Source organism: Boleophthalmus pectinirostris, unplaced genomic scaffold, assembly GCF_026225935.1.
Source record: "Boleophthalmus pectinirostris isolate CB_2022bp ecotype Guang Dong unplaced genomic scaffold, ASM2622593v1 HiC_scaffold_21, whole genome shotgun sequence".
NCBI lineage: Eukaryota > Metazoa > Chordata > Actinopteri > Gobiiformes > Gobiidae > Boleophthalmus > Boleophthalmus pectinirostris.
The window spans coordinates 29,663,249-29,680,055 of record NW_026571175.1 but is presented as its reverse complement, the minus strand read 5'-3'; the positions used below and the strand labels follow the sequence as shown (position 1 = coordinate 29,680,055).

Sequence of the window (16,807 nt, the reverse complement as noted above, 5' to 3'; positions counted from 1 at the left end):
AACTAGTAAAATAATATAAAACCGGTAAAATAAAAATAAAACTATATCATAGAATAGAAATAAATAAACTAATAAACAAATTAAATCAGTAAAACCAATAAAAACACATAAAAATAAATAAAAGACACAGAGGACCACACAACTCACGCGGTGTTAAAAGCCAGAGAATAAAAGTGGGTCTTCAGACGAGATTTAAAACACTCCACTGTGGGTGTTGCTCGAACGTGAAGCGGCAGATCGTTCCAGAGTTTAGGGCCGACCACAGAGAAGGCCCTGTCCCCTCTGGTTTTAAGTCTCGTCTTAGGCCCCCTGAGCTGGAGCTGGACCTCGGACCTCAGAGCGCGCGCAGGGGTATAAATTTGGATGAGGTCCGAGACGTACTGTGGAGCCAGTCCATTCAAAGCTTTAAAAACAAACAATAAAATCTTAAAATCAATTCTAAAATTAACAGGGAGCCAGTGCAAAGATGCAAGGATTGGGGTTATGTGCTCTCTCCTTTTTGTTCCTGTTAAAAGTCGCTAAGATACTAGTACTACTACAAGGTTCCCACTCTTTATTAATGACAAAACGTTTTCATGACTTTTTCATGACCAAAGTGAATTTTCCATGACTTTACAGCACCTACATGTGTAGAATTGATCAGACTTTTAGAGCTAAGTATGAAATGTTAAATCTTTCCACTCACCTTATGGTTTGGTTTTATGGTTTTTTAACATTCAAAATACTGTCAGTGCATTTGCGAAGAAGTAAATGGTAATTAGAGCACTCGCTGGATCACTGCTGAAGTAAAATAATAAGTGATCAGTTGTTCTTTGGAGATCCCAAGTGGACAAATGACTTACTGGATGAAAAAAGGAGATCTGAGGCACTCTGATATGTTTGGCTATGATTTTATTTCATGTCAAACGCCCAACGCGTTTCGACTTATGTCTTCATCAGGGAACATAAAAAGCTGTCAGTGCATTTATTGTCGTCTCTTTTAAACAAAAGACGTGTATGTTCAGAAATAATCATAATATCCTAATGAGAACTTAACAGAACGCTGTAGATGTGTGAAAGAGATGCTAAAATTCCATGACTTTACCAAAACTTTTATTGAATTTACAAAATTCCATGACTTTCTCAGGCCTGGAAAAGGACATTTTAAATTTCCATGACTCTTCCAGGATTTCCATGACCATAGAAACACTGCTACTACCTCTTACTGGTTTTTAACTTAGATAAAAACAGATGTGCTTACTTCATTATATACTTTTAAAAATATTTCTTTAAAAAAAATAAAGGTGCACTGTGTAATTTTTTTGTTTGGGGGGTCTGTCACTTGTTTGTTTCTATGGAGATGTCATTGCTTTGCCTGGAATGTTCCACAGTTTGACATTAAACACCTCTACATTATATTTATTCAATTACAGGTGGTTTTATAGCTCAAAAATACCTAAAAAAAAAACAGTGTGAGCGGGGTTGAATCTCCACAGATCTGACCTGTAATTTGGTCTGGTTTGGTCTCCATGAAGATAGAAAGGTTTAAAGCCATACTGTGAAACATTCCAGACAAAGCAATAACATCTAAGCATTTGAAAAAGCTCCACAATGCACTTTTAAATCAGTAAATATGTGACAATCTGGTCCTTTTTAAGCGCTCCGTTAATCTGAAGCCACTTGTTGAAGTTTAGCAGCCGTTCCTTCACTAATCATCTGCGTTTTTTTTTTTTTTTTTTTTTTCCTACTCGATGCAAATACCCTCAAGGCTAATTTAGCGCACAGTGGAAACTAAGCTGACGTTTTCTCATTAGCGCCGGATCGTTAACGTTGGTCTACGGATAACCTCGTCTGCGTCAGTCTGTCGTGGAGAAAAAAAAGCTGAGTTTGAACTTTTCTCATGATGCATTGGACAGAAGGTCAGACGTCTGTGGAGACTCTGGGGTCAAAGTTCAGTCAAATCGATGTAATTCAAGTAGGTCAGTGTCAGGTGATGTTTGTTTAATAAGGAAATGAAAGATGCAAGAATACAATTTTGGCTGTCGGGATATTGACGAGCGCCTGATGGACCAAGAAGAGTTTATAGAGATCGATATCCTTTGTTTTCACAGAGGTCCAAGAGGCAGTGTTAAGTAAACTTTTGGGACCAGCCTCTCAAATCTGCAAAACAAATTTACCTTCGGATAAAGCAACCTAACCTAACTTATCTTCTAGGGATGCTCCAGTAGATCGGACCAGTACAAAAATATCAGTATCGATCAAAAGCACCAATACCAGTTGACCGATTTTGTGCTCCAGTTATGAAATTGACCAATCTGCCAAAAATTACAACCAAAACATGGCTACATTTGAAAATTTCATTCATAAAGCTGCGTTGTAAATCTGTCTAGGCCCGAAATCATCCAGATGATTCTAGTGAAAGTGTATGGAGTAGGGGTGAGTAGAATCAAAATATTGGAGTATTGTATCGTCAAAGTTCTCACAATAATATCGTGGACCATCACAATATATCGAATTACAAGCCTCTTTGATTAAATGAAGAGTTATGGTGCAGCAATAACTAAAAAGACAGAGAGAACTACATAGACCATGATCCTTTGCTCCATTTCAGTGTAAACTACATGAAGAAATAACAGTTCTAAGCACTTTTAAGTCTTAGTTCTTTAGATTAAGTCTTGTCAAGGCATTTTAAGACGTAGCATATTAATAGTTTTGATAACCTCCACAAAATATCATAGTAAATATTGTACCGTGAGATGTATATCATGAAAATATCGTACCGAGAGACTGGGATATTGTTACATCCCTAATCGTGAGCTTTCCCTAACGATATCGCAATAAATATCATACCGTGAGGTTCATACCATGACAATATCGTACTGTGAGACTTGGATATCGTTACACCTCTAATCGTATCATTTAATGTGATGATACAGTATCGATATCGGAGCCTGATGTATTGATGTATCGCCAATAGTGTTTTGTGGTTTAGTTTACAGTGCTGCAGTTTTGTGGTTTGTTTATTGGAAAGAAATTCGTTTATGTAAATATATTTGACTTTTTCACTGTTATGATGATTAAAATGTTTGTTTCATGTTCACTTTGCACAAGAAGTGGTTTAACAAAGACTTTTCAGTATCACGGCCATGATTTAGCCTTTATTTTTTATTGAACCGTATCAAAACGATTTTTTTGAAATATATATCAAATCGAATCGTAAGTTCACTGTATCGAGATATGTATCGTATCATGGCATAGTACTACTACAGGGTTCCCACCCTTTTTCACTGACAAAATTCCAAATCTTTTCCATGACTTTACAGCACCCTTTAATTTTTCTTCCTAAATGATCTGTTTGCTCATATTTACTTCCTCTAAGTTAGTTTTACTTAAATGAAGAAGAAAGTCTCTTGTCTTTTGCACAGTGACACATGTTCTTTGTGAAGTGTACAGCTGTATATTGTATTTGAATTAGATATTTGTATTGTATTATGTTGGACAGTATAGCCTTTTTAAAACCTTGTCTATAACTTGAGTTTGGTACTGCAGCATATATTTACACTCCTGCATATCAACAGATGTGTGCAGAATTGGAATGTATTTGTTATATTGTGAGATAAAGTGCTTTATGCTTTGACACGGTCGTCTTCTCGCAGCTTAAATATTCACTGTGAGGATTAAAGCTGCTGTTGCCGCACAGAGTTTGTTGGAGCGTTCAAAGAGATTCAGAGCAAATGTATTTCAGGCTCATGGTCCCGGTTGGCCACATTTGGAGATTGTGAAGTGTAAAGGACAGCCTGAACCTGATTTACAGATTCATATTTATGGAGCAATGCAGCAAACTGTAGCTCTGACTCGACTGGATTACAATATGGCTTACTGTTAAAGGTGCATTGTGGAACTTTTCAAATGCTTTTCTCCATGAAGATGTTACTGCTTTGTCATGGTATGGTATTAAACCTTGCTATCTTCATGGAGACCAAACCAGACCAAGTTACATGTCAGATCTGTGGAGAGGCGACCCGGCTCACAGTCAGAATGCCTGTTTTTCTTGGAATTTTTTAGCTAAAAAAACATCTGCAATTGAATAAATGTAAGGTAAAGCTGTTTAATGTCACACTGTGGAACATTCCAGTCAGAGCAATGACAGATTCATAGAAATAAGCAGGTGACAGACCCCAAACCAATAAAGTTACATAGTGCATCTTTGACAGAATAGACTCTTGTACTTTATGTCAATTTATAACTTCAGTAACATAGTGTCTTGTTTATTTGGGTTTATTGCCTGGAAACTCTGGTAGGTTCTTCTTCAATAAGTATCTGAAGATAAATTGAAATGAATATAACATATTTTTCCGACTATAAGTCGCACTGAACTATAAGTCACACTTTTGGGGGAAATGTATTTTATAAAATCAGAAACCAGGAACCGACATTTCGTCTTGAAAGGGAAGTTATAGTAAAAACAATAGAACAGAGAACAACAGACTGTTAACGTCACATATGAACAGTTCTTCAGATAAACTATAACATAAACAACAGAACAGAACAAGTTTACCAAACTAAATCCACTGAATTCTTCATCCTCTGTGTCACTTCTGGGCAACTCCTTGACCTCCGGAGGTAAACAGAGCGCCGCTTCCTCTTCTGTGTAGCTGTCGTCAGGTTCAGCATCAGTTCCAGTTAGAATTATTTGGAACTTTCTGAATCCCGACAGGATGGTTTCTGTTGTCACTGAAGTCCAGACTTTGTCGATTCATCCAGTGACTTCAGGAAAGTTTCATGGTGCATCCTCCCGGTGTCACAAGTTTCTCGCTCACTCCAAATTTCCTTTCTGCTGCTTGATTACTATTTTTGGCTGCATATTTCGCTACTTGTATCTTGTAATCTGCAAAATCTGATTTTCTTTTTGGGAGCAGTTGTGTCTCTTTCTGCAGGAGACATGCGCAGTGTGTACATAATGACAGTGGTACAGGAGGAACAGGAGCAGCAGATACTGACACAAAAGCCTAAAGCCTCTCGCGGATCCAGTGTGAAAATTTTAATATATAATTCACACCGGAGTATAAGTCGCAGGAAACACCCAAATCATGAAAAAAAAATGCAAATTATAGTCCGAAAAATATTGTAAAGATTTAAAGATTCATAGCAAACTGTAGTTTTTTGACTGTAGTGTATTACAATATTGCTTACAGTAACAGAATAGACTAATGTCTGTCGATTTTTAGCTTCACTAACATGATATCTTGTTTATTTGAGGATATTGTCTGTAAACTCTGGTCGCATTTCTTCATTAATTGTTTGAAGATGAAATGAATGAGTATAAAGGACATGCAGCCTGTTTCTGAATATAAACAGCTCTGTTAAGTGTAATGTTGTACTCCCCGTGTTTACAGAATCAGTTTATGTAGATTTATGCAGAGATGATTTCATGACTGCTTCTTTGATTCTCCTGTAGTTTGGGTGTAGTGTTTAATCTAAAGCATATTTACAGATGAATGGATAAGAAAGTAGTTGTAGCTCAATAATAAAATGCTAATCTTATTCAGTTATTGATGTTATTCGAATGTATTTTGGACTAGGCAAAGTATTGATTGAAAAGCTCGATAGAAGGTCACAGCATGATTTATCCCAATTTAAGTTTCCTAAATCTGTTTTTCATTACATTTTTCTTTTATTTCATTTTGAAGAATACATTTTTAATTTGTTTATTTATTTCATTCATAAAGTATATAAAGACATCAACAGTGTCACAAAACAAACATATAAGAAATGAATGAAAAGGAGCAGAAAGAAGAGAAATCTTATGTTTTCTGCCCCTTTTTCCAGACAAAACATCTGATAGTTACTTTAAAACATTTCAAATCAGTACATTTCAATTCAGGCACAATTATTAATCAATTGCAAACCGAAATCTTCACTTTTATGCACCACAGCTGAGTTTCCTTTTTCATAAATACACATTGCAGTGGGTTTTATGTGTTGTTTTTTTTAAATGCCATCGTTGTACTTGATTCTTTTATATCTTTGTCAAGACTATTCCATAAATGAACTCCTTTCACAGCGATGCGTCACTCCATAACCTTGGTTCTGAATCGGATTTTTTTTTTAAACATATAGGTTCCTTTTAAAGTGTAGTGGCTCGTTCTCATCTCACAGTCTTTGAATATTTACAGGTAACACATTGCACTTTGCTTTATACATGACTTTGAGGATAATTAAGTCAACAATATCATGCATTTTCAATACTTTAAGTTGAAGAAATAAACCAAAACATGCTTCACAGGTCTCCAGGAAGAACAGTTGAAAGCTAAGGGCAATTAAAAATACAATCAATCAATGAATCTGCCCAGGGACGACAGGTGGAAATGAGCAGTGGTGTTACAACCTGGTACAAGCAATTCTCCTGTAAAGGTTCACGTCAAAATTGTGCGCTGTCCCTGTCTCAATAAATAAATAAATAAATAAATATAAAAAAAAAATAAATAATAAAATATAAATAAAAGAATAAAAATAAAATAAAGAATAAAAATAAAAGTAAAATAAAATAATAAAAAAATAAATAAATAAAAATTAAATAAAATAATAAAAAATTAAATAAAATAATTTAGATGGAAGAGAACCCTATTTCCACACTGTTTTAACCTGTAAAAATACACAGTTTGCTGTCACTTAGCTTTTCCCTGGTGACTAGTCATTTTACGTCACCCCCCCCCCCCAAAAAAAAAATAACAATGACGAATAAATTGCGTCGTGTTTAAATATGGGTTGTTCCGATACTGATACCGATACTGGTACTGGCAAAATCTCAGATACTGCCATTTTTCAGCGAATATTCAATCCTAATCCTAAAAATCTCCTCTTTTTTTTCTAGAGATAGCCTTGTGTATTTCTTTTTTCTTTCTTTTCTTTCTTTTTTTCAGCTTTGGTATTGGACCTGAATTGGTATCGGCAAGTACACTAAGGCCAAGTATCGGTATTGGTATTGGTAAAAAAAAAAAGATCAGATTGTCACTAGTTTGAACATGATGAACAGACTGTGAGAAGTGATGTTTTTCTCTACTCTTCATGTTAAAACGGATGATAATGGATCGGCCGACATGTTTTCTCTGATCAGTCTGAAGTGTGTTCGTATAAACAGTTGGTCTAATCCTGATAAATGAATTGAAATGTGAGCTGCTCCCTCCTTTCGTCAAACGATCAATCTCACTTCTTTGAACAAATGTCCCACTGTACCACTGTACTCAACAGGACTCTGCCGCCTGGTCACACCTCCTCATCTCTCTCTCTTTGTCCTCTCTTCCTCTTCTTCCTTCTCTCTCTTCTCTCTGATCTTCTTCCTCTCCCACCTCTTTTTCTCTCTTTCCACCTCTCCACTCTCTCTCTCTCTCTCTCACCTCTTCCTCTTATCCTCTCTCTTTCTTAGCTCTCTTCCTCTTCTTCCTCTCTCTCTCCTTCTCTCTTTTCTTCCTCCTCTCCTCTCTCTTTCCTCTTCCCCCTCTCCTCTCCCTCTTTTCTTTTCCTCCACTCTCTCTCCTGTCTCTCTCACTCTCTCTCCTTTTTCCCCTCACCTCCCTCTCTCTCTCTCTCTCTCTTCCTATATCTGTCTCTTCCTCTTTCCCTCTTTCTCCTTTCTCTCTCTTTCTCGCCTCTTCCCCCTCTTTCTTTCTCTTGACTCTCTCTTCTCTTCCTCCTCTCTCTCTCTTCTCTTCCTCTCTCCTCTCTCTCTCTCTCCTCTTCCTCTGCTTCTCTCTTTCTCCTCTTCCTTCACTTCTTCCACTTATCTCTCTCTGTCTTTCTCTCTTCTTCCTCCTCTTCCTCTCCTTTCCTCTGTATTCACCTCTCCTCTTTCTCCTCTCCTCTGTCTTGCTCTCTCCCCTCCTCCTCGTCCTCACCTCTCTCTCTCTGTATTCACCTCTCCTCTTCTTCCTTCTCTCTCTTCTCTCTGATCTTCTTCCTCTCCCACCTCTTTTTCTCTCTTTCCACCTCTCCACTCTCTCTCTCTCTCACCTCTTCCTCTTATCCTCTCTCTTTCTTAGCTCTCTTCCTCTTCTTCCTTCTCTCTCTTCTCTCTGATCTTCCTCCACTCCCTCTCTCCTGTCTCTCTCTTTTCTTCCTCCTCTCCTCTCTCTTTCCTCTTCCTTCACTCTCTCTCCTCTTCCCCCTCTCCTCTCCTCTCCCTCTTTTCTTTTCCTCCACTCTCTCTCCGCTCTCTCCTGTCTCTCTCACTCTCTCTCCTTTTTCCCCTCACCTCCCTCTCTCTCTCTCTCTCTCTTCTCTTCTTTCTCCTTTCTCTCTCTTTCTCGCCTCTTCCCCCTCTTTCTTTCTCTTGACTCTCTCTTCTTCTTCCTTCTCTCTCTTCTCTTCCTCTCTCTCTCTCTCTTCCTCCTCTCTCTCTCTCTCTCTCCTCTTCCTCTGCTTCTCTCTTTCTCCTCTTCCTTCACTTCTTCCACTTATCTCTCTCTCTCTCCGCCCTATCTCTCTCCTCTTCCTCCTGTCTCGCTCTTCCTCTCCTCCTCTCTCTCTCTTTCTCTCCCCTTCCTTGTCTCCTCTCTCTTCTTCCTCATCTCCTCTTCTTCATCTCCTCTCTCTCTTTCTCTCTTCTTCCTCCTCTTCCTCTCCTTTCCTCTCCTCTCTCGCTCTGTATTCACCTCTCCTCTTCCTCCTGTCTCGCTCTCCCTCTCCTCCTCTCTCTCTCTTTCTCTCCCCTTCCTTGTCTCCTCTCTCCTCTTCCTCATCTCCTCTTCCTTCTCTCCTCTTTCTCGCTCTCCCCCTTCTTCCTCCTTCTCTCTCTCCTCCTCCTCCTCCTCCTCATATATTTTGTCTTTTTGGCTCGTGCTGTGTCTCCTTCACTGTCCCGGGTCAGGGAGTGTGGGAGAGGGCAGAGGAGCAGAGCGATGGGCAGGGGCTTTGGGCCATTAGTCAGGGCAGGAGAGAGACGGTAACAGAATACTAACGACTACAAAACTGGATACTCCCCAATACTACAAAAGTACCAAGAGCCAAGACCCAACAGTGAGACAGTTTCATGGACAAAACTGACAGAATTAACATGACAGAATTATAATGTTATGGAGATTATTTCATTTTTGACATTAAAGAGCTCATTTTACGCTATTTTCCGATCTATTTCTATCTAATATTTCTATTTCCTCATCAAAAACATACACAAATCCTGCATGTTTTGTCTGAGTTCTTCTCTCAAGCCAAAACACTCCACCTGTTCCACCTTGTGATGTCATGTGGTAATACAGGAAGTGCTCCACTGTGCTTTTAATCTCCTCCATACACCTTCACTAGAATCATTTGGATGATTTCAGACCTGGAATTACCAATCTCTACTGAATTAAACACTACAAAAAACAAAATCTAGTCAAATTAAGATGACTTGAATTAAGGTTTTGAGTAAATTTCACTTCGTACAAACCGTCTGACCTCGCAGGCTTAGGATTTTGTTCGCTTGACGGTAAGCGGGTACTTTTTACCATTTAACAATCGCTGCTATTTGGTTGTGATGTATGTAATGCACCAAATCCCGTAGGAAGAAGGACAATAACGTCTTTCCCCTTGATAAAATTCACCAAACATTCTCTTTATTCCGGCTTTAAATCCTCGATCCCGGGAATCGTTGACAACACTGAATATATCAATTTTCGCTGATTGGCTGGTGCCCAAACTCGCACTTCGGGGGTTTTTGCAAATAGTCTAGTGTATTCTGATTCCTGACCTAGTGGCTGGAGAGAAACGAAATTCAGCGGAGGCATTTTTTTACTTAAAATATGAAAATACATCTTGCTACACTTAAAATAAGAAAAACAACAACTTTTTCACACTTAAAATAAGAAACAAATTCTAATGTTGCTTATTCCATTGGTAGATAATTTTACTTGTCAGGTTGAATCAACTTAAATAAAGTCAAATGTTCTTCATTTAAGTCATTTTAACTTACCTAGATATTGTTTTTTTTTCCAGTGAAGGTAAAAAGTCCTGTAGCTGTTCACTTGAAAACTACCACATCATGACATCACAAGATGGAACAGAGTATAATAAAGCTTGTTTTTGAGGAGATGATAACATTATAACATGTCTTAAAGCTCACAAGAATCAATTTTGTGTAATATATTTGTATAATATAGGATCTAAACATTGCATAAATGTAACTTAAAGCTGATTGTCGTAATATTACTGTTTATATTTTTGGATTTCACCATTTCACTGCGAGTTTATTTAATATTTGTCCATTGTTTTTGCTCCTTTTTAACAGTTTTCTTATCATTGCCAACATACTTGACATTTGAATTTAATCTCGAAAACAACTTATTTTGACATTTTCCAGCCACTTCTACAAGTTTATAGACTCGTTCTCAAACATCTACTGGAGTAAGATGAACATAAAATTCTAGCTTTATTTCAAATTTTCCCTGTTAGGCTTGTTTCACATCTTTTTCACACCCTTATAACGGTCTAATACGTGGTTAAATAAGTCCACAGTTTCCTTGCAGCTTGTAAACACGTCCTGGAGTTTTCCTGTTATTCTCAGGCCTGTTTATCTGTTGTATGGGGCCTTATATTTCACTATAAAAGCCTTGATCTTTAGTGGATGTCATGTGGTTTTATTTTTCTCTACAGCGACACTATAAATCTCCTACATTATTATAATATCGCTTTGGAGAATAGGACCGTAAAGACATTATAAGATCCATTATGTTTTGATGGAAATAGATTTGGTTAAATGTCAGTGGCTCGTAAAAGGATTTGTGCTTTGTCACAGTTTGCGTGTTCTCCCTGTGCTGTTGTCACTTCTCTCTTGATGCTTCCAATATCCATAAACATGTATTCAAATCTCTAAAAAAAAAAGCTTTAAAGAGGGGTTATTTATGCGATATATATATAAAAAAAAGTGTTTCTCACCCTCCACAGTGGCTGGTCTCTCTTCCCCTCATCCAGCTCGGGTCCTCGGAGCCTGAGAGTTCTGTGCAGTATCTTTGCTGTTCCCAGTACTGCACTTTTCTGGACTGAGATGTCTGTTGTTTTTCCCAGTATCTGTTGTAGTCACTCTTCCAGTTTGAGTTTTACAGCCCCGAGTGCTCCGATCACCACGAGCACCACAGATACCTTCACTTTCCAGGCTTTCTTCAACTCCTCCTTGAGCCCCTGGTATTTTTCTATTTCTCGTGTTCCTTTTTCCTGATATTACTATCGCTTGGTATTGCGATGTCAACCACCACGGCTCTGCTCTGTTTCTTATCCACCACTATGTCTGGTTGGTCCATCACCATCCTGTCAGTCTGTATCTGGAAGTCCCACAGGATCTTGGCTCGGTCATTCTCCACAACCTTTGGAGGTGTTTCCCACTTTGACCCTGGGGTCTCCAGCTCGTACTCTGCACAGATGTTTCTGTACACTCTGCCCGCCACTTGATTCTGTCGCTCCATGTATGTTTTCCCTGCAGCATCTTAAACCCTGCAGTTCTGTGCTGGACTGTCTCAGGAGCCTCTTTGCACAGTCTACACCGTGGATCTTGTCTGGTGTGGTAGACTTTTAGTGTCAGAGCCATGATTTAGCCTTTTTTTTTTCAATAATCCGTATCGAATCGATTTAATTTAATTAATTTAAAATTGTATGCATTTATTTTGGGCAAGTCACATTTATACACAATGGAACATAACATAAGTGAAATCACAATAGAAATGAAAATAACAACAACAAAAAATTTACTATTTTTATTATTATTTTGCCCAAAAAGGAGTGTGAAGAAGAAAACTTATTTAATCCCACCCCTACTCTTCTCTCTTAAAATATATCGTATCAAATCTTACTGAATCGAAAGACGTATTGTATCGTGGCCGATATATCGAGGTATGCATTGTATCGGCAACTTCTTAATGATACCCAGCTCTAATCAAAAGTCTGATAATAATATCGTGGACCATCACAGTGTATCAAATTAAAAGTGTCTTTGATTCAATTAATAGTTCTGATGCAGCAAAAAACAGAGGGAACTACATAGACCATGATCCTTTGCACCGTCTCAGTGCCAACTTCACATGACAATATTATTAATTTAGAGCTTTAAGCACCTTTAAAACTTAATTCTTTGGTTTATGACAAAGCAAAGGACTTTCGTACCATGAAATGCATATTGTGAAAATATTGGATCTGGATATTGTTAAATCCCGTCGTGTACAGTGGACGTGATAACAACTTAATAATTGCACGTTTTTGTGATTTGATTGAGACGTTCAAAATTTCGATCTCAATTCCAGTGTATCTTGCAGTCGTTCTTGTAAACACAGAGGCCTAATTGCTTTATTTGTCGATGCAAGACCATCCAAAACACATCTTTTGTTATTTTGAGAGGATCGTTTTACCGTTGCCGTTGGAAACAAATACAAATCGAGTCCACGTTTTTACAGACAGGTTCACGCAGCTCTCTCTCTGGAGTGGTCTGTGATTATGGCTTTGAAAGAAATGACTTTACGATTGGAGACGCGGGAGGCCACAGCAGAACGATCCACAACAGACTGATCCACATCTGACGAAGACGAGATGAAAGAGAGAGACGAACGGAGCAGACATTTTCAGACTGGAGGGGCGGAGGAGGAGGAGGGGGGGAGTTTAGGAGGGGAGACGAAAGGGACAGAGAGAGAGAAAGAGGGACACACAGAGAGAGAGTCATAGAGAAGAAAAGGACACAGAGAGAGAGGAACAGAGAGAGAGAGAAAGAGGGACTGAGAGAGAGTCACAGAGAGAGAAGAAAAGAAGGACAGACACAGAGAGAGAAAGCGGGACAGAGAGAGAGAGAAAGTCACAGAGAGAGAGAAGAAAAGAAGGACAGAGAGAGAGAGAGAGAGAGAAGAAAAAAGGGAAAGAGGAGCAGAGGGACAGAAAGAGAGGGGGAGGAATAGAGAGAGTCCCAGAAAGAGAGAGAAAGAGCAACAGAGAAAGACAGTTGCAGAAAGAGACAGAAAAAGGGACATAGAGAGAGAGAGAGAGAGAGAAAGAGGGACAGAGAGATATAGTCGCAGAGAGAGAGAGAAAGTCACAGAGAGAGAAAAGGGGGGACAGAGAGAGAGAAGAAAAAAAGGAAAGAGGAGCAGAGGGACAGAAAGAGAGGGGGAGGAATAGAGAAAGTCCCAGAAAGAGAGAGAGAGAGCAACAGAGAAAGACAGTTGCAGAAAGAGAGAGAAAAAGGGACAGAGAGAGAGAGAGAGAAAGAGGGACAGAGAGATATAGTCACAGAGAGAGAGAAAGAGAGACAGAGAGAGAAAGTGGGATGGAGAGAGAGAAAGAGAGAGCGAGAGAGGGAGGAATGGAGAGAGAGAGAGGGGCAGAGAGACCTAAGAAAAGAAGGGCAGAATGACAGACAAAGAGAAAGAGACAGATAGAGGGACAGGGAGACAGAGAGAGTGAGATAGTGAGAGAGAAAATGAGAGAAGCAAAATGTGGCCAGGACAGAGAGAGAGAAGAAAAAACGAGGGATGTAGACTAAAAAAAAAGAGAAGAAAAGAGGGAGAGGAGGAGAAGGAGGCATTGACAGAGTGAGCGAGAATCCCACAAACTAATAAATTATTGAAAGGCCATTTAAAGCCGAGTGTGGACGCGCCGATTCAATGGCACAAAACACGACTCTTCTGTCATGTACTTTCTTTGTTTTGCAATATGAGAAGGTCTGAGCTGATCTTGAACTCCTATGACTGCTATTTATTTATTGTACCTCATGTTTTTTTTGTAATTTTTTAGTGAATAATCCTTCCTCATGGTTTGATCTCAATATTACATTTGACTTTAAAGGTCCTAATATTACACAAAATCCACTCCTGTCATCAAAATCCTCCTTAAACATATTTCCTCGTCTGCCTCGTGTATTAAACCTCTCGTGTGTTTTCGTTTTCAGATTTCGGAGATCTACGTGAGCGGGGAGTCTGGAGACCTGACGGCCAAAGAGAAGCTGCTGCTGTGGACTCAGAAGGCCACAGAGGGATACCCCGGGCTCCGCTGCTCCAACTTCAGCTCATCCTGGAGCGATGGGCGAATGTTCAACGCTCTGCTGCACCGATACAGGTACAGACCAGCTGGGAAATACTCTACACATGTTTTTATTTACTATTATGACATTTTTTCCCATTTATTAAAGAAGACCTATTCTGTAAAAATCGACTTTTCAGAGCTTTTAACCATATTTTAGCTGTTTCCCCTTTCCATTTGTATTTAGATTGATTAAGGTAATCTTCTTTGACTAATCTTTTCCGGTTTCATATGTTTTTATTCATGTGCAAACAGATATAGATATGTCGTTCAAACAACACATGTACACACACAATTTTTCATTTTTATGCAGATAAAACGTAACTTATAAAGTGACCCAACAAAAACGAATCACTCAAGAAATACAAGTAATGTCATCCAATATAATAATAATAGAATGATAACAAATATACTACTGCTAATATTAATAACAAATAAAATAAATAATAAAAATAAAAAAAATTTAATAAAATGAAATCAAAATAAAATAAAATAAAATGAAATGAAATAGAAATGAAATCAAATGAAATCAAATAAATCTAAATAAAATTAAATTAAAAAACAAATCGTTATCCTTATCCGTTTTTTTTTTTTTTTTTTTTATTTTGGTTTTGGAGACATATAATGAAGAAAATATTTAATTAATTATTTATTTTTTCCTTATCTTTGGTTTTATATTGAAAAACGAATGAACGAATGAAGACTTGTTTATTTTATTTGTCATTTTTTAAATATGCAACTTATTAACACAATGATCCACATGTATCATAGATTATAACTATAGAGCAGAAGCAAGCGTAATATTTCTTCTAGAGTTTAGTTTTTTCTGTATTTTCTTTTTATGGCCTTTTTATGTTGTTTAGAAACTAGAGCAACAGCTGATGAGCACAACTACACTGCACAACTAAGAAAATGTTCAAATTAATTCTATGGCAATGTCAGTTTGTTTAGGTCTTTAGTTTTATCAGCCCAGATTAAATACTGCAGATTGACTGTACTCGTATATTATGCTTCATACCTTTAGAAACATGCGATATATGACTTTACAAAGCGTTATTCTGCCTCAGTGTCTGAAGTTCTGCGACTGTAGCAGCTACTTAAGAATCAGAGAGAGGCTTAAATAAACAGCGGCGCAAGGACAGTGGAGCAGAGAGACATGAGAGAAATGTTAATGCTTTCTGCAGATACACAAAGCTTTAGCTCATGTCAAGATAAAACGCACCGGTATCTGAACACTGTTTAAAGCAGACCGTCTACGCAAAAGGGACTGATTAGAGACTTTATAAATGTTATTGTTGTTTCCCCTTCTCATTTACGTGCTCGAAGTTGTATTTGATGTGATCCGTGCGTGTTTGAGGAATCTTTAATCGCTTATTTTCAAGACGCCACAGGCACATCTCATTGCTCTGTACTTACGTTCTCTAATTTTATTTTCTTATAAGATGGTTAAAAGCTCTGAAATGTCAGTTCTGCTGTAACTGGTGAACGTATCCCTGAGCTCTGTCAGCGTGAGCCCTCCTGACCCCTCCCCTCTGTGCTCAGGCCCGATCTGATCGACATGAAGCTGGTGGAGCGACAGAGTAACAGAGAGAACCTGGAGCAGGCCTTTGAGATCGCAGAGTCTTTAGGAGTCACACGACTGCTCGACGCTGAAGGTGAGGACCCGCATGTGACCAGGAATACAGTTTATTTTTACAATATCTGAACGACAATAAAGAAATTCATTGAGGACGAACTTTTGATGTTATTTTAACTCATGAGTACCAACAAATCTGCATCGATATCAGCCAATACCATTTACTATCACTGATGTATCGCCCATTCCTACATACTACTAGCCGGGCTGGCGCCACCTAGTGCCTCCGCTCAGTTTCACTTCTCTTTAGGGACTAGATCAGGAATCGGAATACACTAGATCAGGCAAGTCCAAACTATGGCTCGTGGGCGAAATGCTTCCAGGAGAATTGGCCCAAATGACCTTGCATCAATGAAAAATTAACTTTTTTACTGCATGTTTTTTGAAAATCTACCTTGATAAAGCTCATATTTAATATTTAGTGTGTGGTTTTGAGGATCTTAGCGTGAATAAAGGACTAACGGCTCATTCTAACATGCACATATTTCAATTATTGACTGTACTGAGCACCAGTCTATGGCCCTCAAACAGATCTCTGCTTCACCTGTGTTAAGAAATGTGCCCCTTGATGAAAAAAGTTTGGACACCCCTGTACTAGATGTTTTGCAAGAACCCCAGAAGTGTGAGTTCGGGCACCAGCCAATCAGCAAAGAGCCATATATTCTGTGTTGGCAACGAATCCCGAGATCAAGGATTTAAAGCCAGAACAAAGAGAATGTTTGGTGAATTTTATCAAGGGGAAAGATGTTTATTGCCCTTCTTCCTATGGGATTTAGGAAAAGCTTCACATTACATACGTCACAACCAAATTAGCAGCGATTGGTTGGATAAAAAAAAAGTTCCCATCTATCATTGAGCGAACGAAACCTAACGCTGCAAGATCAGACGGTTTCCACGAAGTGAAACCGGTTGATGAATCAGGATAACATACTACTCAGTCTAAATGATTCTAGTGAAGATGTATGGAGTTTAAAAACACAGCACGTCTGCATTACCATATGGCATGAGTGTTTTCTGCTTGCCATGAAGTCAGCCTAAGTATGCAGAGTGTGTGTGTGTGTGTTAAATATAGCATAATATAGGCCCTTTAAAAACTAATTTCACTTTAAATATGTTGTAGATTGACCCATGAGAGGTGTAGGTTGCGTTAACAGAAAGCAATTC

The 16,807-nt window shown here is 38.4% G+C and overlaps 1 protein-coding gene across 1 annotated transcript in view; it reads left to right on the top strand.

Moving 5' to 3' along the window:
* Positions 1–16,807, top strand: part of macf1a (microtubule actin crosslinking factor 1a) — a 325,705-nt gene that overhangs the window by 76,508 nt on the left and 232,390 nt on the right. The window contains 2 exon segments of the mRNA XM_055156981.1: positions 13,877–14,043; positions 15,550–15,662. Coding sequence (XP_055012956.1) covers positions 13,877–14,043; positions 15,550–15,662 — 280 coding nt within the window.